Source organism: Tupaia chinensis, unplaced genomic scaffold, assembly GCF_000334495.1.
Source record: "Tupaia chinensis unplaced genomic scaffold, TupChi_1.0 Scaffold141469_1, whole genome shotgun sequence".
Classification (NCBI taxonomy): Eukaryota; Metazoa; Chordata; class Mammalia; order Scandentia; family Tupaiidae; genus Tupaia; species Tupaia belangeri.
Window position 1 is genome coordinate 319,138 of NW_006201331.1, and position 25,569 is coordinate 344,706.

General features: G+C 55.8%; 2 protein-coding genes and 1 long non-coding RNA gene across 10 annotated transcripts in view; 2 read left to right on the forward strand and 1 right to left on the reverse strand.

Annotated features, from left to right (window-relative positions):
* The window catches only part of NR4A1 (nuclear receptor subfamily 4 group A member 1), a 23,361-nt gene extending 14,566 nt beyond the window's left edge, over positions 1-8,795 (forward strand). For 2 of the 4 annotated variants that reach the window (XM_027766202.1, XM_006163157.3), the window contains exons 3-8: positions 3,709-4,586; positions 5,374-5,503; positions 5,784-5,935; positions 6,289-6,491; positions 6,584-6,762; positions 7,985-8,795. In XM_027766202.1, coding sequence (XP_027622003.1) covers positions 3,711-4,586; positions 5,374-5,503; positions 5,784-5,935; positions 6,289-6,491; positions 6,584-6,762; positions 7,985-8,241 — 1,797 coding nt within the window. In that variant the 5' untranslated portion in view covers positions 3,709-3,710 and the 3' untranslated portion in view covers positions 8,242-8,795. Of the gene's footprint in view, positions 1-792; positions 953-3,708; positions 4,587-5,373; positions 5,504-5,783; positions 5,936-6,288; positions 6,492-6,583; positions 6,763-7,821 lie in introns of those variants that run through there. The other 2 variants (XM_027766203.1, XM_006163156.3) reach the window with 2 other exon arrangements.
* Positions 8,597-18,027, reverse strand: LOC102492519 (uncharacterized). Its single transcript, XR_336688.3, has 3 exons — positions 17,549-18,027; positions 12,954-13,094; positions 8,597-8,673 (listed from the first exon to the last, which is right to left on the reverse strand). It is a non-coding gene; the product is annotated as an uncharacterized LOC102492519 (long non-coding RNA).
* A 56-nt stretch (positions 18,028-18,083) lies between these two features.
* On the forward strand, positions 18,084-25,003 carry ATG101 (autophagy related 101). Of its 5 annotated transcripts, none has more exons than XM_006163161.3 (4): positions 18,084-18,181; positions 18,461-18,538; positions 21,075-21,400; positions 24,341-25,003. In XM_006163161.3, the coding sequence occupies exons 3-4, from the start codon at positions 21,149-21,151 to the stop codon at positions 24,743-24,745; spliced, it is 657 nt and encodes a 218-aa protein (XP_006163223.1). In that variant the 5' UTR covers positions 18,084-18,181; positions 18,461-18,538; positions 21,075-21,148; the 3' UTR covers positions 24,746-25,003. The 5 variants fall into 5 exon arrangements, with proteins under 5 accessions (XP_006163223.1, XP_027622005.1, XP_027622006.1 ...); XM_027766204.1 differs by having other exon boundaries at positions 18,090-18,181; positions 21,148-21,400; XM_027766205.1 differs by lacking the exon at positions 18,084-18,181 and adding an exon at positions 18,201-18,353 and having other exon boundaries at positions 21,148-21,400.
* The last annotated feature ends 566 nt before the right edge of the window (positions 25,004-25,569 follow it).

Sequence of the window (25,569 nt, forward strand, 5' to 3'; positions counted from 1 at the left end):
GCAAGTAGAGGCAGCGGCTCGAGGAACCATTAGCAAACCTCTGCCTTAGGGAACGTACTCTGCAGGGGAGCCTACCGCGAGCGAGAAGTGGGGGGCTCTAACTGACGCCTGGGGCCACCCGTTAGCCCGAGACCCTGCTGGGAAGACACGTCCAGTGCACTTGCTGCATCTGGGGCTGCGGTGGCACTCAGGCTCCCGAGGCAAGGGTGCCCGAGAGTTGCCCGCCCCGGCCCTCGGCCTGCTCTGGTCGCCCAGCAGCGGCAGAGGGCGACACCCCCCAGGCCTCCAGAAAGGACTTGGGAGGGTGCAAAGGCGGGGCCGGTTCGGAGGGAGCCAGAGGGACCGGGCGCGGTTGGCTCTTGGGAGCAGCCAGAGGGTGAGGAGATCCTCGTTCGGGGAAGCCCAGCAGCCGCGGCTCTAGAGCGCCCTCTTTTCGGGCTCTATCCCTCCCGGCCGATTAGTTCGGACCTGGGGGCTCCCGACCGGGTTCTAAGCCGAGCTAGGGGGAGCCTAAGCTGTCCGGGAGCTGCTATTTTTAGCCGGTGCAGCGGGCGCGAGGTGACTATTTATAGATCAAACAATCCGCGCTCTCTGCGTCAATGGAACCCCTCGTGCGTCACGCGCGCAGACATTCCAGGCCCCCCCTCTCGCCCCGCCCCCTCGGGCTCCCCGGCCCCGCGCCTCCCCCTGGCCGCCTCCCGCCGGCCCCGCGCCGCCCCCCGCGCCCTTGTATGGCCAAAGCTTGCCGGGCCGCGTGCGTCAGTGGCGCCCCCGCCCCTCCCCGTGCGTCACGGAGCGCTTAAGAGGAGGGTCCGGCTCGCCCGGGGAGCCCCAGTGGCGGAGGCTGCGAAAGTTGGGGGAGTACGCATAAACGACCTCGGGATCTCACGCGGGACCAGCCGGCGACTCGGGACGTGGTGGTCCCGGGCAGGAGGAAGCAACAGCCGGCCGGGTAGGTGTCCCCCGCGGGGAGCATGCATCTGTTTTTAGGGGCGGTGCATGAAGGCGATGGGTGTACGCGCGGGCAGAAAGGATGTTGTAAGGTTGGCATGCAGGAGCGCCGTGCAGAGTGCAGCTGTGGCGTGGAGGGATAGAGGTTGGAGCGGGGTGAGGACCCAGACCGGACTGGAATCTACCGGGTGCTGTGGGGGGGGAGGGGCGGAGTGTCTGCAAGGTGGAAGCCGCAGGGGGTTGGAGTTGGCGCCGGCAGTGCACACTTGTCCAGCAGGCGACTGGCATAGTTCAGTCTCCCAGGGTGCCCAAGTGGGCGCATGGTGCTCTGCACTTGGGTGCTATTGGGGGTTTCGGTACAGTCGGAGGAAAGGTACCAGAGCTTCGGGACTTCTGGGATCCGTTCAACTCCCACCAGGACTGGATTTCCAAAAGGGGCTTCTTCAGGCCTGCCAGCCCCCCTCTCTCTGCCCCAGTCGTGTTATTAACACGTTGGAGGCTGTAGGTTAGTTCGCAGGGATTCCCCAGCATGAACTTTTGGGGAGACCTTGGAGTACTGAAGGAAAGGACTAGGTTGCTGGCTGAGTTGTGCAGGGGTACTTGCTGTGTGTTGAAATAAGCTAGGCTGCTTAGGGACAGGGGCAGGGTCTCTTGTAGTGCAAAGGGAATTGTATCTGTGATTTGGATTTCCATGTGTTTGTGTGTGTGTGTGTATGTGTGTGTGTGTGTGTGTGTGAGAGAGAGAGAGAGAGAGAGAGAGGTGGAAACCTTTGCCCTTGGGGCTCCCGTATGGAAGTTGCTCATGTTGGAGTCTGGGCGTCATTTTACCTGGAGAGTGCTCCCTCTCCCCCACAACCTTTCCAGCCCCATATGCTGATCACCTCTGCCCCCTCCCGCAGTGGCCCCCATTGGACCTTACAGGTAGGGTGCAGCTCGAGGCTTGCTCAGGATAACAGGTGCAAACTACATTGTTGCCAGGACCTGCCTGAAGCCGGATTCTCCCTACACCCCCTTCGGCCCCACCTCTTCCTCTTCCCTGTCAGACTGCTCCCCCCAACAAGGCTAGATATAGGTCCGTGTCTTGTATTGTTAAGTACCTGCATGAAGGGGGGGTGGCTGGTTGGTGGGGGTTGATCCGGATGTGGGACGTCCAAGTGGAGAAACAGGATTTGAATAAGGCTGGAACGAACACCCGGTCCTGCCCAGTCCTGCGTGGCTACTGCCTTTCCTCCTCCACCCCCAAGCCATCCCTGCCGGGGCTGTCCTAGTGTCGCAGACGTGGCCAGCCTTATCTCTCCAGGTGCTGTATGCCTGTGGACAGGTGCCACTGGGCGGGTGGGGCCAGAGCTCCGAGGGGCTTTGTTGTGTGAGCATCAGACATGGGTGGAGCTGTCCTGTCTGGGGTCCATGTGGGTGGGAGAAAGGCTAGGACCAGAGAACTTCCTGGCTCTTGGCCAGGAGGTGGTGACAGGCTTTGCCCCCAGCACTGCAGTACTCTGGATTTTTTTTTAGCCAGCTTCCCTCCTTGACTGGTAAGGCCAGAATTATACAGACCCCATGCGTGGAGGTGGGAAAGGGGGCTGTCTTGGAGCCTCTTCTCCATTATTTTTTGACCAGTTTTGAATGTAGGGGTCTCTCCCGAGTGATTCGGTCTTTGTCCCTTCAGGCTCCTTGAGATTGAGCGCGTGTCAGCTCCTTGGCCTGAGCCTGGATCCTCTGGGCTCAGACACTGCTTTGGTGGAAAAACCTCGGGTGGGGGGCAGGATGTCTCCTCTCCACCCACCAGTCTCCTTGCTCCTACATAACCACGTTAAGTCTTCTGCAGGATTCTGAGAGTTCTCTTATAAAAATAACTGGGGGGACAGTTCTCTTAGTGACTGTCGATTCTCCAGGAAGTCCAAGGCTGTCCTTTTCCTCCCTCCAGCATGTGGCCTTTGAAGGACTGGAGCCAGCTTACCCAGTTCCCTGAAGATCTGGGGATGCATGAGGAGGCCTGGGCTCCCTTTCTGTTTGCCTCTGAGAGCATCTTGGGCAGTGCAGAGTGGGTACTTGGCCCCAGTGGATATATTGGGGTGTGCATAGGGTCTGCTGCCTTTGGTTATGGTGCATGGTTGGGGTGGGGATGGAGGACAGGCTGGGGCAGCTGCGTGGCTGCTGAGGCCACCTAGACAGCTGTGCCTTCACGCTCAGCTCCTTGTCCATTTCCAGGATGTCCTTCTTCCCAGGTACAGTGAGGGGAAGAAAGTCAGGAGTTTTGCAGAGGCCGGGGTGTGCCTGGGAATATTCACAGGAAGTGCCTGGTTGCAGAAACAGCCTATCTGCTCCTGGAGCTGAGCTGAGGATTTGCTGGGCTGCCTCTCCCACCCACCCTTCTCCCAGCCCCCACCCACGCCTTCCCCAGTGGGGGAGGGGAGGGGGCTGGAGGAACACAGCTTCCCCCTGTTCCAGCAGAGAAACGCTGGCTGGATGCCTTCCCTAGGGTTCCCAGGCCAGCTGGGGTGTGGCTGGCCTTCCTACTGAGCCCACTCTCACTGGGCCACTGCCCCAGGGCTTTGTGGTATGGAGGTGGAGATGGCGCTCTGGTCAGTGGTCAGGATTCCTGGGTTCTGTGGTAGGCCATGGCCCCGATGCCTCAGTGTCACAGCTCTAAGCTGGGACGCTGCCTGGGGCCGTCAACTCTAGGCCCATGGCCTGGCTGCTCTTTGCGACCAAGCTCTGCCTTCTCTCCCTGACTCCTCCCCTGTCTTCCCTCTCTAGAGATGCCCTGTATCCAAGCCCAATATGGGACACCAGCACCGAGCCCAGGACCCCGTGACCACCTGGCAGGCGATCCCCTGACCCCTGAGCTCAGCAAGCCCACCATGGACCTAGCCAGCCCCGAGGCGGCCCGTGCTGCACCCACTGCCCTGCCCAGCTTCAGCACCTTCATGGACGGCTACACAGGAGAGTTTGACACCTTCCTCTACCAGCTGCCAGGAACAGCCCAGCCGTGCTCCTCCGCCTCCTCCTCAGCCTCCTCCACGTCCTCCTCCTCAGCCACCTCCCCCGCCTCTGCTTCCTTCAAGTTCGAGGACTTCCAGGTGTACGGCTGCTACCCTGGCACCCTGAGCGGCCCGCTGGACGAGACCTTGTCCTCCAGTGGCTCTGACTACTACGGCAGTCCCTGCTCGGCCCCGTCCCCATCCACACCCAGCTTCCAGCCACCCCAGCTCTCTCCCTGGGATGGCCCGTTCAGCCACTTCTCGCCCAGCCAGACTTACGAAGGCCTGCGGGCATGGACAGAGCAGCTGCCCAAGGCTTCTGGGCCCCCCCAGCCACCAGCCTTCTTTTCCTTCAGTCCCCCCACTGGTCCCAGCCCTGGCCTGGCCCAGAGCTCCCTGAAGCTGTTCCCCTCACAGGCTGCCCACCAGCTGGGGGAGGGAGAGAACTACTCCATGCCCATGGCTTTCCCAGGCCTGGCACCCACGTCCCCTCACCTGGATGGCACAGGGATGGTAGACGTGCCCGCGAGCTCAGCCAAGGCCCGGAGCGGGGCTCCAGGTGGAAGCGAGGGCCGCTGTGCTGTGTGTGGGGACAACGCTTCATGCCAGCACTACGGCGTCCGCACCTGTGAGGGCTGCAAAGGTTTCTTCAAGGTACCGTGCTGCCCTGCGTGGGGCTTTTTTTGGGAGTGGCGAGGTGACCAGCCCCTTCCCACTGGGGTCTGTGATAGTGGCCTCCTTGGGGTTCTTCTCCCAGCTGGTCCTGTCCTATAGAAAGGGGCAGGGCTGCGAGGCGGGCCACCTTCCTGGGACCTTTCACTTGCCAGGGGCCTATGGGATTTCAGAGGGCTGGAGGGAGAGGAGACAGGAGAGGGGGTACAGGCTACAGGGTGTCTAGGAGGGGAAGTTCTAGTGGCCAGACTCTAGATTTCCTCTGCTCGTCCTCCCCCTCAGGGTCCAGGGGGAAGGGGTGCTCCAGGCACTCGTACTCCTGGCAGGAGATGAAAGGATCCGGGCAGAGGGCTTGGTTCTCGAGGGCTGGGGGTGGACTCGGGAACAGGCTGTGTGTTTGTCCCAGCGCTGGGTGCCTGCTTAGCTTCCCATCCCCACCCCCAGCCCCTCAGCTCTCTCTCGTCTGCCCCAGGGAAGAGGCAGATAGACACAGGCACGTTAAAAAGTACAGGTGTCTGGACTTTCAGGGAGCCCCTTGCCCCTAATCTTGTGTCCTGGGGTCTTCCTCTTGAGGCAGCAATCTCCCGACCATGTCTCTGGGACTCTCCCCCCATCTCTCCCGCCCCTGCCACCCAAATGTTAGAAAAATAGCTGTGAACAGAGAGCGCTTTTGTCTTCGATGGCAGCAGGATCTAGACGGTCCCCTCCCCTGGGCTTCCCCCCACCCCACTCTGACAGCCTGTTCTGTGTGCCCCCCCACCCCCCGCAGCGCACAGTGCAGAAAAACGCCAAGTACATCTGCCTGGCCAACAAGGACTGCCCTGTGGACAAGAGGCGGCGAAACCGCTGCCAGTTCTGCCGCTTCCAGAAGTGCCTGGCTGTGGGCATGGTGAAGGAAGGTGGGCGTCTGGACGGGGCCCAGGGGGGCAGAGGCAGGCCTGTGCAGGGTGGGGTGGGGCAGGGTCCCTGGCATCTGGCCTGCAGGCGACAGGGGAGGGCAGGTGTGGACCTCTGGCCTGGGAGTGGGCAGTGGCTTCCACCTGCCTGCACTGGCAGGGGGGGGGGGGGGGGGGGGAGTAGGGAGAGGTCTTGTTGGATAACTTGGATCTTGGGGGGATGCTTCTCAGTAGTGCTGTGCACACCTTCCTTCCCTCCTCACCCCTGCCTGTTCTTCTGCAGTTGTCCGGACCGACAGCCTGAAGGGGCGACGGGGCCGCCTACCTTCCAAACCCAAGCAGCCCCCCGATGCCTCCCCTGTCAATCTCCTTACCTCCCTGGTCCGGGCACACCTGGACTCAGGGCCCAGCATGGCCAAACTGGACTACTCCAAGGTGAGGCCTCTCCCCCCGCCCCACCGCCTGTCCCTGCTTCTTCTCACGGAGGAGCACTGTGAGCACCTGCTGTCTGTGTGCACTCTGCTAGGAAAGGCGGCCCCTCCAGGGCGACAGATTGAGAGAGGAGCCCCTCTGAGCTGACCAGATGGGAAAATATACCCCCTCAGATGAGCTGCCAGTTAGAAAACTGCTCCTTCCAGCAGCCACAGCCCTGGCTTAATACATGAGCGTGGCAAAGGCTGAACCTCAGGCCTGCTCTTGCTCCTGGGGCATGATTGTGTGGCACAGCTGTGCATGGTGGCTGGTGTGGGCCTTGCCCGGGTGCTGACCTCTGCCGGCCTGCCTTGTAGTTCCAGGAGCTGGTGCTGCCCCACTTTGGGAAGGAAGATGCCGGGGACGTGCAGCAGTTCTACGACTTGCTCTCGGGCTCCCTGGAGGTTATCCGCAAGTGGGCTGAGAAGATCCCTGGCTTTGCTGAGCTGTCCCCGGGCGACCAGGACCTGCTGCTGGAGTCCGCCTTCCTGGAGCTCTTCATCCTCCGTCTGGCCTACCGGTGAGCTGCCCACTGTCCACTCACTCCTTCCCCTGTGACCCCAGCCCTAGAACCACCCTATGACCCATGTCCCACGCCTGCCTGCCCACCAGGTCCAAGCCAGGCGAGGGGAAGCTCATCTTCTGCTCAGGCCTCGTGCTGCACAGACTACAGTGTGCCCGCGGCTTCGGTGACTGGATTGACAGCATCCTGGCCTTCTCACGGTCCCTGCACAGCCTGGCTGTCGACGTCCCTGCCTTTGCCTGCCTCTCTGCTCTCGTCCTCATCACCGGTGAGTGGCTGGCACTGAGCTGGTCCAAGGAGGTGGGGCTCAGGGAGTTCATAGTCCTCAGGAGGACACTGCCCCAGCGAGTTGGGTAGGCTGGCGTCTGGCACTCTGGGGTCCCTACATTGCCCCGTGCTAGTGCATGTAAAATGAATTGGAGAGGGACTTAGCTGCATCTGACCCCAAAACCTAAGCCAGCCTTTGAGTGCTCTCAAATGGCTCAGGGTACAGATCACAGGTTCCTGTCTATGGCCTCAGGCTTTAGTTTGGCTTTAAAATCTTCCTGTCGATTATGCTGTGTGTGTACACAGTAAGGTACACAAACAATAAGGTTTCCCAAGCCACGCTTCCATAGCCAGCACCTTGGTCAAGAAGCAGAGTGTGAGCAGCTCCCCGGGACCCTTTCTGTGCCCTTTCCAGGTACCCGGAGGTGACCACGGTGACCATGCTCTGCCTTCTAACAGACCGCTTAGCTGCACCTGTTTGCAACTTTATGTAAATGTAGTTAGTTACACAGGGTAGAGCTGGTGTTAAACACAGGGGTTTCACCTTTCTTTTACTTTTTAAAGCACCAGAATCCGTCACTCCCTTTTTTACTTAATTTCACAAGGAACCCAATTACACAGAACAAAATTAGAGGTAGCCCGGGCTGAAAGGGAGTGGTGGGCTTGGAAGCTAGTGCTACCTGGAGGCAGCCCCCAAAACACACCTGTGTGACTTTAGGGCTTCTCAGAACAGTCTAGAACAAAGCCCACTGGCCTTGAGGCTGGCAAGTGACGTGGTGGTTAAAGGTGCTGGGCTCCCACATGGCTGACCAGTTTGGGTATTGGACCTGGTGGCTTGCATTCTACCTGTGTGTGTGTGCGTGTGTGTGTGTGTGTGTGTGTCTCACTGGTCAACTTAAGCCCATAAAATATAATAACAATAATTATAAAAAGAACAAACCCACTAGCCCAGACAGAAAACCTGGACTTTCTTTTTTTTGTGATCTTGAACAAGTCATTTAACCTCTCTGAGCCTCAGTTTCTCCCTTGGATTCAGAGGCTAATAGGTTTGTCTTATTAGGCTTCTGATGAGGTTGACAGCAGGCTCATGTGTGAACATGATTTTGCACAGTGCCAGAGGAGTGAGGAGCGGTCAGCGGCAGTAGGTGTAGAGGCCCAGAAGAGGCTGCGTTTTGGGGGGGCAGGCCCTCAGATACATGACTAATCCAGCACCCTCCTTGCAGACCGGCATGGGCTGCAGGAGCCACGGCGGGGGGAGGAGCTGCAGAATCGCATCGCCAGCTGCCTCAAAGAGCACGTGTCTACAGTGGCTGGGGAGCCCCAAACAGCCAGCTGCCTGTCACGCCTACTGGGCAAACTGCCCGAGCTGCGGACCCTGTGCACCCAGGGTCTACAGCGCATCTTCTACCTCAAGCTGGAGGACTTGGTGCCCCCTCCGCCCATCGTCGACAAGATCTTTATGGACACACTGCCCTTCTGACCCAGCCTGGGAACACATGTGCACCATGTATGCACACTGTCACGCCACCCCATGTGCCTTTTGCCCACGGGCCCCCAGAGCACCCCCAGTCTGGGCTTGAGCTACAGACGAACCCACCTCCTCACCTGCCCTAGAAGGCGGCAGGGAGCTCAGGCCTTAGGAGAAGGGAGTGCATTCATGGGGGTGACCCCACTATTTGTCTTACCCCACCCCCAGCCCTGGCCATCATGTTTTTTGTAAGATAAACCGTTTTTAACACACCACCATGCTGTAAATAAGCCGAATGCTGCTGTAAATACAGGAAGGAAGAGGTTGAGGTGGGAGTGGGAGTAGGAGGAAGGGGTAGGGCCTGGCAGCCCAGGCAACCCCTTTCCACGATCCTCTTCTGGCTCTCTCCTTCCACCCTCCTTCCACATGTACATAGACGTCACCCTAGGAAGAAGACAAATGACAGATTCTGACATTTATATTTGTGTATTTTCCTGGATTTATAGTATGTGACTTTTCTGATTAATATATTTAATATATTGAATAAAAAATAGACATGTAGCTGACACTGGGATTCTGTCTCTCTCTGGCACCCCCTACCACTTACACACCTCCATAATTACGTGAGAGGCAGGGTGACTCTGGACGGATCTTTTGGATCTTACCAACTTGAGTCTCCAGGCCTCAGTTTACGGATTAGTGAAAGGTGAATAATAACACCTGCCTCATGGGATTGTCATGCAGATGTGGGAAGCCTTCAGCAAGTTGGCCCAGTTCCTCGGTAGGGGCCCCAGGGGAGGCCTGGGTTAGAGCACCTACTCTAGGCTAGACCTGACTTCAGGTCTCAGGGGTGTCACTTCACAGTTCCTAACTTGGGGCGAGTCCTCCAATTCATGGTTCCCCCCAGTATAGGTTCGACCTAGAGCTTTTAGGACTGGGGGAGTGTGTGTAGCACGTAGTACAGGCTGACGTCTGCCCCACCCCCTGGTCTGCCTGCTGATCCTGTCGGGACTCCTCCCCTTATCAACATTCCTCCTTAACCCTCCGTCGTGTTGACCACAGAATGTAGGGAGCTGGTAGCCCTTGGCTTCTTAGCAAGAAGCTAGTTTTGTGGTCCCCGCTGTGCCCAAATGCCCCTATCTAGGTTCTCCGAGCCCTGGGCTCATTGTTTATCAGCTGGCTTATGATGCAGACTCATGGGCTCGACCCATAGAGACCCAAGTTTGGTGAGGAGTGGGCCCAGGAGTCTGTTTTAACAAGTGTCCAGGGGCTGCAATGCAGGTGGTCTGGGGGCCTAGAACAACCCCAACCTAAGGTCCAAGGTAGCTAACCGCCACATGAGCCCAGCTCCCTTCATGGCACTAGTGCCTGTCCAGCCTCACCATTCCCTTCTCAGGAACCTGGTAGGAGTCCTGAAGGCAGTGCCCTCAACTGTACCTGTTTCTCCTGGACCATGGCTCAAGATGCCTGATCCCCACTTCTTTGGCCCTGGGAGCAGGCTGGATGAGAGACAACCCCTGCTAGGTGGGAGTCAGACAAAATCAGACTCTGCTCCTGAAAAGGGGGGAAGTAAGGGCCGTGCAGGTGCTCCAGCCACGGCCTGCAGGTTCCCCAAGGAGCGCAAGCCCTGGGAACACATCTGGCTTCAGGCCTTCTGCAGGGTCCATGTGTAGTTGGGGTGTGGAGACCATGGCCCTGACAGTGACTGCAGCCAGCAGAGTCGCGGACTTCCGAGTGTGTGTTCCTGTCCTCCCAACCCGGAGGCCCCGAGTGAGCATCTGCCAGCTGCACCAGCTGGTGCCCCTCATGGTGATCAAGAGATGGGCTGCTGGCCTCGGCCCTGCTTCCGACTCCACGTCGCTGAGAAGCCCTTTCTCATCAAGCCCGGTTTCTGTCTGTTCACTGGGAGGTGAGTCTGGGGCAGTGCTTTGGTTAGAAGCAGAGCTGGACTGAGTCCCTCCCTTTGGGTCACTCTGCTCCATATCTCTGTCTTTAGCACAGATGGAGGTGGAGACTGGACAGGCCCTTGAGGGTGCAGGATGCTTGGGGAGGGGCCCGTGCTTGGGATTGGGTGGGGACAAGGGAAATCTAAGTTTCTACAGATCTCTAAGCCCCACCATGGTGGAAGTAGCTACCATGGTACTCCACGGGCTAGATTCTTGTCATGTGACAGCTGTTTTTTTTTTTTTTTTTTTTTTCTTTTTTTTTCCTTTAAGGTTTTTTTTCTTAGGGAGACAGAGACAGAGACAGAGACAGAGACAGAGAGCAAGGAATCACCCCCCGGGGGGATGGCCATGCTACAATCCCTTCTCCTCTATTCAGGATATTTTGGGCATGTGAGTACATGCGCCTGGCGTGAATTCCAGGCTGCTGGGTTTGGGACTCAAACTGCAGCTGACCATGTGGGAGTCGAGGGAAGGGGCCCCCATCCCTGAAGCCCAGCTTCGGGGTGGCCTGAACCACTACATCACCTGCTGGCCCCGACAGCTGATTTCGAGAGGAAAGCCTGATCATCCTCACCTCGCAGGTGGGTGACATGGCAGGTAAAGAGGACAAGCCCCAGGGCTCTGGCACCAGGTGGCCTGGTTTAATCTGGGCTCCAGTCCTTACTAGCTGTGGAATTTGGGACAAGGTACATAACCGTTCCGTGCTTCAGTGTTTTCATCTATAAGTGAGAGAAATGGTTGTACCTATAGTTGCAATACAGATGACATAAGTGAATACATATATAAAGTGTTTCCAACAGTTCCTGGCACATAGCAAGCACCGCCCCCCCCCCCCAAAAAAATTAGCTATTGTTTTTACGAAAGAGGAGGCTTGATTTCAAAGGCAGGAAATGACTTTCCCAAGGTCACTTGGCTTCTAAGTAGCTGAGCTGCCTGTGTCTGGCTACTTAACCACTAGGGCTCCCTGTCAGGGCCTCACATAGAAAAGAAGCTCTATTGATGATGGTTCCTTTTCAGGACTCTGGCAATTGGGGTACAGGATGGGGGGCTGATTCCTTCAGCCCCGCCCTGCCACACCCTGCCCTGCCCAGGGCTGGAGCCTGGAGGCAGGGCTTTTCTTTCCACTAAGCAACTGGAAGAACTGGCCTCTGAGTCTTGCTAAGGGCTGGGAGCGCGAACAAGGGGGCATTGAGCCTGGTGGGGCCTCACAATGGCTGCTCTGTCCCTGCTGGCCGGGGGCTGGGCCCGTTTCCGACAGGGACAATAGTCAAAAGGCAGTGACGCTGCCGGCAGAGCCTGGAATCCCGGGCGGGATTTTCCAAGGCCTCAAAGCCTGCTGTTTGTCCTCACACAGAGACCCAGGAAGCCTGCCTCCCTGTCTCCCCTGACCTGACCCACGCTAGGCCCTGAGCCCAAAGGCCCTGGACCCCTCTTCAGCCGCGAGGTGTCACTGTGACTCAGGAGGGGTGGCCCTGAGGTCCAGGGACGGAGGGGGAGCTCTGTACCCAAGGGTTTGTGCCTGATGGGGTAGGGGAAGCCTCCCCGTTCCCTGGCCCCAGCCGCCAGGTCTCAGTTCTGAGGGAGCCAGCAGGGGTCAGTCTGGAGGAGTGGAGAAGTTTCTAGGGTCACCAGCAACTGCTCTGGTGTCGAGCTGTGCCGCCCACATGAGCTCTCTGAGAAGCCAGCACGCCCAGCCAGGACAGCAGTGGCTGTGGGGGTGGAAGGCCACTGCATGGTCAGTGGACAGCCAGCAGCGATGTCCTTCACAGCTGGAGGCAGTTGTGTCTGGCTTTCCCAAAGCCATGTCCTGGCTGGGACAGAGATGGGTCACCCTCCTGTGAGAGCCGGGCCTGGGTTCCAAGGGAGTTTCAGTTTAGACATCGGGACAAACCCCAGTCCCTCCCCTCTGGCCCCCACTGAGGCAGAGACCCCAGGGCTGCCTGGCCTCTTCTGAGGCTGATCCCGGAGGGTTGAGCCTCTGGCAGGCAGCTTGCAGCCCCGTAGCTCAGCCGGCTTGGTCCTCCCCAGCCTACAGCCTCCATTCCCAGACCTCTCTGCCTCCAACTCTGCTCCAGTCTCAGACTCTAGGCTTCTGCCTGGGGCTTCGTTGGCCCCAGGCTAGGGTGGTTAAGGCTTAGGTAGCTAGCAGGACCTTGAACCCTCCAGCCACCTATGGGGTACTGGAAGGAGCCTGTAAGCCTGAGGGATAGCCCTCTTCACTCCCTGGCTCCTTGCCCACATACACCGGGAACACTCAGGGCAGGAGGCACTATCCAGGGTCCTCAGCTGGGTTCAGGCTGGCCTGAGGGCTATGGGGCCCTGGAGGCCTGGTCTTGGCATATCCTGGCCTTGGCTGCCCCAGGACCTTGTCCTACTCACCCTCCTCACCACCCTGGCCTCTTGCTGGGCCCTGATCCTGCCAGGCCATGGGGGAGCACTTGAGGTCTCCTCAAGGTCTCACCCAGGCACTGGGACTGGCTAGCCCCAACTCAGGACTATAAATCAGGTCTGGCATGGCTGCGGGGGCTGGGGGTGGCAGCTGGGCCGGGAAGGGGGGTGCGGGGGGGCCTGCCTTGGAGAGGAAGGGGCCCCCACCCCAGGAGCCTAGCTTTGGGGTGGCCAAGCAGGAAACCTGGACTCCATCCCAGGCTCCAGGTACCTGGGATACTGTGAGGTTACATGCAGGATGCCCCTGCTCAGCAAGAAGCCAGGGTGGAAAAGAGCCACCCTTGGGTGCTGCCCAGTGGCACCACGGTAAAACACAACTCTGAGGCTGACCCATGAGGGAAGGTTCCGGGTTTGTATCCAGAGACATCTCTGAGCGCAGAGGGTGGGTGTGCCGGGATCTGTGGCTGGGTGAGGCTGGGAGTGGATCACGTGTTGAGACCCTGTTGGAGTTGCTCTCTTTCTGTCTTTCACCTGTGGAAGGAATAGATAAATGAAAACAGTTGTCGTCCCCCTTGGCCATAGAGCTACAGAGACTCCCTCACCCAGGTGGATGAAAGCTGAGGACCGTCGGAGAGCATCCGCTTCCCCAAAGAATGGCACATGCCTCCCATGGAACAGATACACAGACCTTGCCGGAAGAGACGATTCCTCACCCCTGAGGGACAGAGGCACAGAAATCAAGCCCCAGTCCCATCCTGATTTAGCCAAACTCCCAGACCTTCCTGGAGAAAAAGACACAGAACCCTTCCTCAAAACAGAGGGACACATGCCCAGATCATGAGCGACACAGACAGCAGACACGCCACCCTGGCCTGGTGCAGGTCTAGAAGCTGCTTGACAAGGCTGGCAGGCTGGGGCTGGCAGGCGCCTCTGCTCAAGCTCTCTGCCGTTCTCTTGTCCGACCGGCCGTTTCCTCCACCAGCAGGGTGGGGGCTGGGAATGACGTCTCAGAAAGGGTGGGAGGCAGAGGAGCCCTTGCCCAGGATCCCAGAGGGCAGATGCCAGAGGAGGCAGCAGGGCCTCCTCGCCTCCACAGCCTGGCCTGGGCTGGAGGGTGGGCAGCCAGGGTACGCAGCCAGGGTGCTAGCCCTCCGCCCAGGTCGGCCACCACCAGCAGCCCCCGGCCTGACATCAGTCCCACTCATTGTTGTTGGGGCTTGAGTCACTCCCTGTGACGCTACTGGGGTCAGCTCTGGAGTGGCTGGGGTAGCCTGTGGGGCCAGCTTTGGGGCACGGCTCTCCCCTGGGCACACACCAGGGTGGGGTGGGGCCATCCAAGGCCATGCTCTCTAGGCTACGCCAGCTGCCTACTCCCAAGGTCTTGTGTTGGCCTTCAAGGTCCCTCCACAGGCGCTGCAGGCATGGCTCAGAGGGCCTGGCCACTCGGCCGTCTGCCTGGCTGGCTATGGCTCTGAGCTCAGGCTGAAAAGTCTGTTCTTTGCAGCCTGGCCTTGCCTACCTGGAACCCTCAGTTCCATCCTCAGCCCTCATGGAGACCTCTCACCTCAGTTTTTTTATTTCTCCATCCCCAGGAAGCCCCCTCCCCCCCCAGGAAAGTTCTATAGCCTCGCTTCTCCCTGGAATCTACCCCCACCCTGCCTGTCCGTCTCCTCAGGTTGCTGTCTGGGCTTTCTCTTGGCCACTGCGCTGACCTGTTGCCAGTGCCCAGTCACTTCCCAGCTTGCTAAGAGCAAGGCTGGGGACTCCTCTTCACCCTGAATATATGTCATTTTCTATTCCAGGCCTTGAGCATCTCTCTGGGATGACAGCAGGAGCTTCCACCGAGCCTTCTCTGGCCCCCCAAGACTACCTGATGTTTATTTCTTTTCTTTTTCCCGTTTGAAGTCCTTCCTTCCTTCCTTCTTTTCTCTTTCTTTTTCCTTCTTTCTTTCTTCTTTCTTCTGATAGAGAGAGTGTACCCGCAATGGGGTCCTAAAGCTGCCATCCACCTGCAGCCTTCAGCCAGCCTTGGGGCAGAGGCCCGTGCATGCCCCATGTACTCAGGAAGGTCCCAGACTTGAACCTGGACCCATCCCACATGGGACTGCCCAGCAGAGCACTGCGTTTTACCATCGTCTGGCCCCCTGCTGCCATTTCTTCCATCCCACTTGTTGAAGTTTCTTGCCCAGGTCTATCCCCTGCTCCATCCCTTCTGGAAGACCTGGAACTCTCAGAGGGGAGAACTGCAACGTGTCCTGGTATTACAAGGTATCACATGGGCCTCGCGTGTGCACAGCTGCATATACCAGGCATGAATGAGTGAATTAACAACTACGTGCTGATCGTCAGGGGCAGGAGCACAGGAGGGGGGAATTCATCCCACACGGTCTACTTGTCTGGCCAAGCCCCCCGTCCCTGTTCCCGACAGTACTAATAAGAATTCAGGGAGGTGTGAGCAGGCAATGATTAGCCGGCATGTGATACAAGACCTTCGAGCCGAAAGAGCTCCATGGAGAGGAGGAGTTTTGGAGCAGGGGGAAAAAAATGAGTTGAAAAGACTGGTGGGATGAGGAAGAAATAGCTCTGTGGCCTTGGGAAGGGTATTAGTCAGTGTTCCAGAGAAACAGAGCCAACAGGACCTGCACATGTGTGTGCACCCGCACGGGGCCGTGGGGCTGAGAAGGAAAGACACTGATTTATTACAAGGAACTGGCTCACACGATGGTGCAGGCTGACAAGTCCCAAGGTAGGAGGGCAGCGAGCTGGAGACCCAGGAGAGCTGAAGGTGTCGCTTCAGTCTAAATGCCAGCAGGCTCGAGACCCAGGAAGAACAGATGCTTCGGTTCAAGTCTGAAGGCAGGAAAAGGCCGATGTGTCCTAGCTCTGACACAGCCAGGCAGGAAGTTACCTTTAATCAGGGCAAGGCTGGCCTTTTTGTTCTATCAGGCCTTCATCGACTGGATGAAGCCCCCCACCCCACCCCGGGGGAGGGTAATCTGCTTTTCTCAGTCTGCCAGGTCAGACGATCATCTTATCAGAAGCCCCCTCATAGATATACCCAGAATAACACTTGACTGAATGTCTGGGCACACTGTGTCTCAGGTAAGTGGGCACATAAAATGAACTGTCACGGCAAACCAGCACATACCCCGAAACCTGCTTCCAACCTGTGAGCTGGAGGGGAGGGCTACACCTACTTTGAGAAGTGGTTGGGAAAAGCAGCACGGGAGTTCCTATGAAGGGCCTAGTGAGGCTCCATGTTTGGTAGTAATGGTGATGATGATGTCAGTGGGCAAAGGGTTGGGAGATAGAGTGCGAGAGAGAAGGCCGTCATTCCCCTCTTTCACTGGCAGGCACTGGGGGCTAGGCTCTGGTTCCTCCCCAACCCCAGGGGTGGTCGCAATTTCCCTGGGTCCTCCTCTTTAGCTCCTCATGTCTCCTTGTTTTGTCCAGGTTCCAGAAAAGGCAGTGGGTCTCTGGGGCAGGCAGCATTCTCTTTCCCCAGGCCTGGGAGGTACTCAGAGGGGGCCCAGAAAGATGCTCATAGCTTGGACTGGGGCAGGTGCTTAATAAGGGCAGTGTCATGGGGAGAAAGGGAAGGGGATAAGGGAACAGGGGAGGGGGAAGGCCAGCCAGAGGGGGAAGCCTCGGGTGGGGTAGGTGACAGTACTGGAGCTGGAGCTGGCTGGCACTGGCACTCAGGAGTTTGTTGACCCCATGATCAAGAGCTACTTGGGAACCAGCAGTTAGCATAATGGCTATGTCGCTGGACTCCCACGTAGTCGACTGCGGTTCGTGTCCCGGACCCGGTGGCTTAAAACTCACGCCGGGCACATGTGCGTGCGTGCCCAAGATCCCGAGAGGAGAATGGAGGAGAAGGGATTGCGGTGTGACCATCCCCCTGGGGGGTGATTTCTCGCTTTCTGTCTCTATGTCTCTCTCTGTCTGTCTGGCGAGCGCACGCGCCCTACAGTGAAAATCTCTCCAAAAAAAAAAGAGCTACTTGATCATCTGTTCAGGTCTCTGCATTTTGTGATATCCTAGCCTGAAGTCTGCCAGGGTAGAAAATCAGCCAGTGCTGTAAGGCAAGGTGTGTTCCTACCAGACAACAGGTGTGAACATTTACCAGCACACTACTGCTGGTGGGGCGGCTTGGAGAGTGGCAGTGCATGGCAAGGGACCGACTGGAGAGCCAGAAAGAACTTCTGCAGTGACAAAAACGTCTTAGATTTGAACCCAGGGCTCTATCACTTACTGAGTGGCTTTAAATAAGTTACTTAACCTCTCCCGGCATCATTTTTTAATCTACTGCATGGGATTGATTGGTATGAGGTTTTATACCCTTTTCATTTCAGTCAATAAATATTATCTACTGTCTTATTTATTTAAATAAAATTTTGCTAGAGGGCACATGCACTCACTGGAGATAGACACAGAAAGAGAGGTGGGAGAGGAGAGGAGAGGAGAGGAGAGGGAGAGGGAGAAAATGAGAATTCATCGCCGGGGGGGATGGCCCACAGTATTACCTCCATTCTCTCCTTAGAATTTTGGGCAGCACATACATGCATGCAGAGTGATTTTCAAGCTGTTAGATCTGGGACTCAAACCGCACAGTGGGATTCAGCCACTTTTACCACCACCCCACTTGCTGGCTCAGTGTTACAACTGTTTAGAAGATAGAGCATGTGTTAGGGCAAGGTGCATCTTAACTCCCAAGGGAACAGTTCCGGAGAGCCTTCCGTTGGAGGTGGAGTTATGCCAAGTTCAGGAGCATTAACAGAACTGACAAACCTCTGTCGGCTGGGGGTGTATTACACAGTCCCAGGAAGCTACATGGCACTAAAACTCGTGTCCATATAATACTTTATAGACCACTAAGGTTTTCTACGTGGGTTGCGATCCTTACAATAGCTCCGTTTAGGGAGGAAATTAAGAAGGATGAGCGACGTCAACGGTTACAGAGAAGCAAAAATGACAATCCTTACACGAACTGTCATCAGAGTTCTAGAGAACCAAGCAGTGCTGCTGTTTGAAGATTAAGCCGTTTTCTCCAGCATCTTCGTGAATGTCGAGGCCCAGAGATCCTCCTGGCGGGGATCAGTGCCACTTCTCAGCCCTCTGAGGACCACGTCTCCCCAGCTGGGGCGGACTCCCCGCCGATGACTCTTCCTTGCCTCGGGAGGCAGCGCAGAGCCCGTCAGGTCTCTCCTTCCCGGTAGTCTCTATGGCGGAAGTGAGTTGTTCAGCCGAAACACAACAACATTCTCTATGGTGGAGGTGAATGGATCCGTCCAAATGAGGGGGGAGAATGTTCACCTTTACATCTTGAGACCCAAGACGTAATCAAGAAAGAAATATTTCCCAAAGTATAGAGCAATAGAGACCCTTTCTGTGAGTTCCTGTGAAAGCGCAGGCGACTTGACCAGCTGCACTCGCGCCGGGCTCGGCTGAGCTGGGCTCGCCCCCCCGCCCGGGGCCGCCGGAAGAGGTAGAGCCCTCCCGGCACGCGGGGGAGGCCGTACAGCTTCCGGTGCAGGCACGGCCTCCTGCTGTCGGGCTCTGGCGCCCGCAGAGGGGCGGCCTCGTGGCTGGCGGCTTCCTGACGGGGGCTCGGGGAGGTGGGGCCCGTTCTAGCCGTCTGTCGCCTTATCCTGTGCGGGCGCGGGCGCTCCCCGGGGTGGCGGGAGCGAGGGCGCGCCTCGAATTCCCGAGCCCGGCAAAGCTCGGCGCGGGGCCCCGCCCCCGAAACAGCTGGGGACTCAGCTTCTCCCTGTTTTCTGCACGGTGGAGGTTCGCGGCTAGTGGCGGAGGGAGAAACAGGCCCCGGTGGGAGCTTCGACCTTCTACCTCCGCATCTCTTGCTGCGGAGCCTAATAGCTTTTCGGTTTTGCTTTCAGCCTGTCTGCTGATCGGCGTGGGCGCCGAGGTTGCAGCGTGCCTGCGGACGTCGTTCCTGGGCGTGAGGAGAAGCAAGGGTAGGATCCAAGCCTGAGTAACCCGCGTTCTAGTTTTTACCCGTAAGGTGGGGATTGGGGGGCGTGCCCTGGGCTCCTGCTCAGCTCTGAGAAGGCGGCTGTCAGCCTTTGCCCCTTGGGGACCCCAGCAGGACAACATTTCCCAGGCTGTGCTCTGGAGAGCTCCCCTGCTCAGCGTCAGTGTGTGGGGGAACAAGCCCATCACAGACCACCTGTGGCTGCTGTGGAAAGAGGTTGGGTTTGGGGAGGGCCGCCTGGAGGAGTGGAAGAGGGAAGAGCCTGGGCTTGGAGGTGAAAGTGAGGAGACGTATGGCCTGAATGAAGGCTCGTGGAGGACACGGGAGGGAACAGCTATGGAAAAAAAGAGGGCTAAATCAGAGCTGAGACTGTAGATGGGAAACTGCCGAGCGGAATTACACTAGAGAATGGAAATGAGCAAAAGAGCCGTTCTAATCCTTGATTCAAGAGTGTAGGTTGGAGAAAGGAATCCAGCAGCCCTCGGAAGAACCCAGAATTCCGGGGGCAGGATGAATTGAGCAGTTCCTGGATATCGGAATTGAGTTTCTAGTGGTGGGTAGGATATAATCCCTGTCCTCAAGGACTCTGCTTTGTGGGACAGACAAGAATGAAAGGGGACAGGACCTGATGTGATAGTACAGGTAGATCCAAGTTCTTGCTAGTTGAGAGGCACAGCCAGGCTGATCACTGGGCAGTCCAGTGCTGAGCAGCACCAAGAGGGGCAGAGAGAAACAGAAATACACTCAGAGGAGAGCTGCCAGAACCCCCAGTAGATAAGACATGATGTCGAGCAGGTATGTTTTTGAGGTCTGGGAACTTAACTTATAGAGGGGTGATGGAGTGAGGGAAGAGTTGCTTCTCAATATCTGAAAGGTTCACTGTGGAAGAGGAGGAGCCTTACCTGTGTGGCTTATAATGTCCAACTATAGCCAGTGGTTCAAATCTCTGAGAGGCAAATTCCTTTAGTAAAAGGACTAAATAATCAGACCTGTCTAAAGATGGAATGGTCTACTGGAGAGGCAGTCATTTCCTTTCAGGGAAGGTTTGCCAGCTGAATACTCAGTTAAGCAATTTGACCGTTTCTCTCCCTCTGGCTCTTAGTAAGTAACTTAGTTACTTACTAAGTTCCAGTTCTCAAATCTGTTCTCTCCTTCCCACTCCCTTTACTACTGCTAGAGTGGAGCTTTGCATCTTCTTTTGGCAATAACAATGTTATAATGGACTATAGCAGCTAATACTTAGTGACTGTGTACTGCTTTAAGTGTTTTTCCAGTTTTTCATTCATTCCTCAAGACATACAAATAGGCATTATTAATATCTCCTTTGTGTGGGAAACTGAGGCACATGAATGTTAAGCAGCTTGCTCAAGATTACATAGGGAGCGAGTAGTGGAGCTGAGGATCCAATCCAGACTGGCTTTTTACTCATCATCCTTTTTTTTTTTTAAATAATTGATTGATTGATTAATTTTTTATTTGACTAGAGAGAGAGAAAGGGAAAGTGAAAAGGCAAGCTGCCAGGTCTAGTATTTGAACTATGGTTGACCTTGTGAGAGTCCAGTGCCTTAACCACCATGCCACCTGCCAGCCTCTCATTCATTATTATTGTTATTCTGTGTTTTACACATTACTTTAATTAATCCTCTCTACACTCCCAGTTTACAGATGAAAAAACTGAGGTTCAGTGAGGCTGAGTGGTTTGCTTAAGGTCACAGCAGGACGTAGGTGAACTGGGATTCAAACTCAGAGCTTCTGGACATGAAAGTCCCTACATGCTGTATGTAGTCCCCCATACCCAATTGCGCTGCTTCTGTAGCTGCCACTGCTTTAGTAGTTTTTAACTGGTTGTCCTGCTTCTACCTCTGAATCCACAGGATTTTACCCTCGAGCATGTGGATGGCCCTGAACACATGTGAGATTTAAGGGGGTGTATGTGTATCTCAGCTCCTAAAGTCTAGGTTTCATAGGTTTAATTCACTTCTCAGTACAGTTTGCGACCCCAGAATAGTTACGAGCCATTCTTTGCCCTCCAGCCCGAGTTAACCTTGTGAGGTACAGATTTGATCTTGGCACAGTGATGCATTGACTCTTCCCTGCCCTCAGGACGGATTCTAAAACCTGGTCATTCAAGGCCGCAGTAAATCAGAACCCAGTCTGTCTTTCCTTCTTACTTCCACTCTGTATTGCCACTGTGGTAACGTTGACCTGCCTGTCTCTTTCACGTCATCAGCTTTTCCAGGACAGGGCTGCACTTGTCTTTGTGCACCAGTCCCTGGCAGGTGGTGCACGGCAAGTGTTTGTGCAGTCTGTTCAGAATGCCATGAATGGAATCCAGGCCTTGGCCAGGTGTTTGGACTGCTAACGTGGAAGCTCCGCCTTTCCTGATCTGAGTGTATGATTCTCTCCTAGCGTGTGCTGCTGCAGTGCACACCAGGGCTGGTGGAGGTGGGGACTGAGCTGAGCCTAGAAGAAAGTGAACTAGTAACATGCAGGTCATTCAGAAGATGTCACTCTTGCAGGGTGACCCCTGGGTGGGTGAAGCTCCACGTCTTCATCCTTGTCTTCCACCCTGGTGTGGACCCCTGGCTACAGGATGAACTGTCGCTCAGAGGTGCTAGAGGTGTCCGTGGAGGGGCGGCAGGTGGAGGAGGCCATGCTGGCTGTGCTGCACACGGTGCTTTTGCACCGCAGCACAGGCAAGTTCCACTACAAGAAGGAGGGCACCTACTCCATCGGCACCGTGGGCACCCAGGACGTCGACTGTGACTTCATCGACTTCACCTATGTGCGTGTCTCCTCTGAGGAGCTGGACCGTGCCCTGCGCAAGGTTGTCGGGGAATTCAAGGTATGGCTGTGGCACAGTCCCTGACACAGTTGGCAGGGGGACCTCGACTGCCCCTCTACCCTGGCTCACTGTTGGACCAGCTTCCCCTTCCTGGGTGTGTGAGTCAGGTTCTTTCTGGTTCTCACAAATAGGCGTGTTGAAGGCCCCTCTCAGAAGGAGGGTTTGTGTGTCGGTGGGGTGGTGCAGGGTGGTGTGGGTGGGCGGAGGGAGGGGGATGCTCATCAGAATACCCAGGGAAGAGGGGAAAGTGGGAAGCCCTAGCAATGGTGGCAGCCCGATCCTGGGAGAACCTTGTTCCTGAGCTCTTGACCACCTCTCTGGCTCTGCAGCTCTCCCCATTGAGATCTCTCTCTTTCTGCTTCCAGGTTTCCTTTCACATTCTGGGTCTTTTCTGCCTTCAGCTCCCTCTGAGGTGGATTTGCTTGCCACCAAAGATGGAGTGTCCCCTGGGCAGTGTGGCCTTACTTGGGCTGTACTCGCGTGTATCTGTGGGTATGGAAAGGACTCACCTGGCTGCTAATGTGGTCACTTCAGGACCAATAGTAGTGTGGTTTGTTTGTTTTTTTTTTTGGAGAGGTTTTCGCTATAGGGCACGTGCGCTCACCCAACAGACAGAGAGAGACGGACAGAAAGTGAGAAATCACCCCCCAGGGGGGATGGCCACGCTGCAATCCCTTCTCCTCCATTCTCCTCTTGGGATCTTGGGCACACACGCACACGTGCCCGGCGCGTAAATTTCAAGCCACCGGGTCTGGGATGCGAACTGCGATCGACTACATGGGAGTCCAGCGACATAGCCATTACGCTAACTGCTGGTCCCAGTTTGTTTGTTTTCTAATGAGTGTGAGAGGAGCAGGTATTTTTGACAGTGTTTTATTAGGTTGCAGTCTGCCCTGGCCTCCCAGTCAGCTAGGATTATAAGCATGCATCTCTGTGCCTGTTTAGGTTGGTCCAGGAACTGAACTTGAGCTCCCATGTGGCTCCAGCCTCATGCTACGGTGCCCTCCTGCCTTTGCCATTGTAGCTGGACCTTAGCTCTATAGTTTTTAATTTTTTTTTTTTTTTGAGGGGTTTTTGCTATAGGGCATGTGCGCTCGCCAGACAGACAGAGAGAGACAGAGAGATAGAAAGTGAGAAATCACCCCCCAGAAGGGATGGCCATGCCACAATCCCTTCTCCTCCATTCTCCTCTCGGGATCTTGGGCACGCATACACACGCGCCTGGCGTGAGTTTTAAGCCACCGGGTCCGGGACACGAACCATGGTTGACTTCGTGGGAGTCCAGCGACATAGCCATTACGCTAACTACTGGTCCCCTAATATTGTTTTAATTCAGAGTCACAGCGTCTTACTATTTCAGTGAATGGATGTTTATGAAATTTTATTGTAACAAAGGTTTTTTTCAAGGCACCAGCTCTGGGGTCAGGGCCAGAGGCTGTCTTACTTCTGTCCACAGATGGTTGTGGGGCCCTGCACCATGCCAGGCACTGCGTGCTCAGTGCTCAGGGGCCCGCTCCTAGGCCACAGTGTTCTGAAAGCCACGCCTGCTATTCCCACAAGCCCATAAGGCACAGGTTCCTAATAGGTTTCAAAGTCGTCCTTCAGGGTAGGCAGTGGCACTCAGTCCTCTAGGTGTCTGAGAGGCACACAGTGGCGTAGGCAAGAAGATGGACTCTGGAGCTACGTCCCCACCCATATGTGTGACTTTGGGTGGGTGACTGCACTCCTTGTCCCTGCCTCATGGACGTGCTGCAAGGATTCAGTGCCTGCGCTGCATTGAGTGCTTGGGACTGAGCCTGGCACACAGTAAGCATTGCAGAGGTGTTGGCTGTTATTACTGTCAGTCAGGGTAAGGTGACCTTGGTTTGTCCGCGAAGGAGTGACTATTCCCTGATGTGTGGTTCAAGATTTGAGGGGAGGCGTCTTCACCTCAGGTTGGTACTGACTCACATAGAAAGGTGCTTCAGGGTCCTGGCTGCTCTAGGTGGGCCAGCCACTCTTGTGGGGTGGGATGGGCAGAATTACTGGTCTTGAAGGTCCCGTTTCCTTTCAGAGAAGAGACAGAAGCAGTCTGTTTGGGTTTGTCCTTCAGCATTCCCTTCTGAACCAAGCTTTTTAAAAAAATATTTATTAATTTTATTTATCCATTCATTTATTTTAATTTGACCAGAGAGAGAAAGAATGAGAAAGCAAGCCACCAGGTCTGGGACTCGAACCTTGGTTGGTCATGTGGGAGTGTCCAGCACTTTAACCACCATGCCACCTGCTGGTCCTCCTGAACCAAGCTTTATAGTCCCTTTTCTCTTTTTAAATAGTTTGTGAATTAGGGTTGTCATAAAATAAATGAAATAGAAGGATGGTAAGTAGTATTTACCTGGGAAAAAGGAGGGAATGGCAAGAAGAGGATTTTGGAGGATGTTTTAAAGGACGGGGGCCAGAGGGGAGGGATTGCAGAAGGAACAGTCTTGGTGTGAAGATAAAAGGTGGGGTTTCAGAATTGAATTCAGACCATGGTGCTGCCATTTAGAGACTTTGACTTTGGCGTCAAAGTCTGACTTTGGTGACCTGACTTCTCGGAGCTTCATCTTCTGTTAATGGAGGTATTATCCCTCATGGGGTGTTGAGCAGAGCCAGTGGGATTATATCTTCTTTTCCTGGTCCATGGAGCGGTAGTTTTATAACATCAAGTCTTAACAAAGCTGTAGAAGTGGGGCTTGGAGGCAGATTTTGCTGGTTTGCTCAAACTGCTACATTTCAGGCTGGTAGTTTGCTGTGTGACTTCACATAAATCCTTTCCCATCTCTGGTCTTGTTTGCTGCCAGCTGTGGAGAACTAGCAGAGCTCAGAGTGTGAATCCCTAGGGCATAGGAAGCAGGCCCTGACAGGGCGAGGGCTCTCCAAGGGCCTTGGAGTGCTCACCTGTGACCCCCACTTCCCCAGGATGCGCTGCGCAACTCTGGTGGCGATGGGCTGGGCCAGATGTCCTTGGAGTTCTACCAGAAGAAGAAATCTCGCTGGCCTTTCTCTGACGAGTGCATCCCATGGGAAGTATGGACCGTCAAGGTGCATGTGGTAGCCCTGGCCACGGAGCAGGAGCGGCAGATCTGCCGGGAGAAGGTGGGCGAGAAACTCTGCGAGAAGATCATCAATATCGTGGAAGTGATGAACCGGCACGAGTACCTGCCCAAGATGCCTACGCAGTCAGAGGTGGACAACGTGTTTGACACAGGCTTGCGGGACGTGCAGCCCTACCTCTACAAGATTTCTTTCCAGATCACTGACGCCCTGGGCACCTCGGTCACCACTACCATGCGTAGGCTCATCAAAGACACCCTTGCCCTCTAGGCCTTGCTGAGCCTTGGGAGCTTCTCGATGGCTCCCAGAACGTGGCTCCTGGGGCTGTACTGTTAAGCCTTTGGGCTCTGGGACTCTGGGTCCTTGGTGAGACTGGGAAGGGGCAGTGCCTGCCTTCCTCGATGTGTGGTTGCCAGCCTCGGGTCATCCCCATAACCTTTGCTGACAGTCAAGTCCTACACTGTCTCCCTCTTCCTTCACTGTACTGGAGAGCCACCACGAAGGTGGGGAATAAAGCTGAGAACGTGAGCTTGGGTTGAGCCGTCTCTCCCTTGGCTCATGTCCTGCCCAGGAACCTTAACCCTTCTGGCATGCCTGTGAGGACATAGGAATAATGCCCTACTTGTGAGGGCATTATTTCAAGAGGGGAGTAGGCAGGTGGGATTCAAGAGAAAGTAAAACAGATATTGCTCTTGGTTGGATGTTCAGGTAAGCAGGTATTGCCCACCCTGCTGTGACCATGGCCAGTCCCATGAATGAGGGCATGGGGTAAGAGTCTGTTGCTTTTGGATGTGACTGAGCTGTTTCCTCCTTCCCTAAGAAAGCCGTGACGTCCTTGGCCTTTCTGTCAGCTGGTCTTGCTTTATGATGACCCCAAAGGCTGTCCTCTGGCTTCATGGAGCACAAACAGGTCCCTGTGTGTACCAGATGGGTCATTTGACATGGGATGTCTGTAGAGAGATGAGCCACTTTGTGACTGTGTGTCTCCTGGTGACTCTTCAGGTTGAGCTGGCTCTCACTGGTTGTTAGGACTTTAGTTTCGTGACACACATTTCCACACGTGTACTCAATCTGTGTGCTATATATTTATTGAT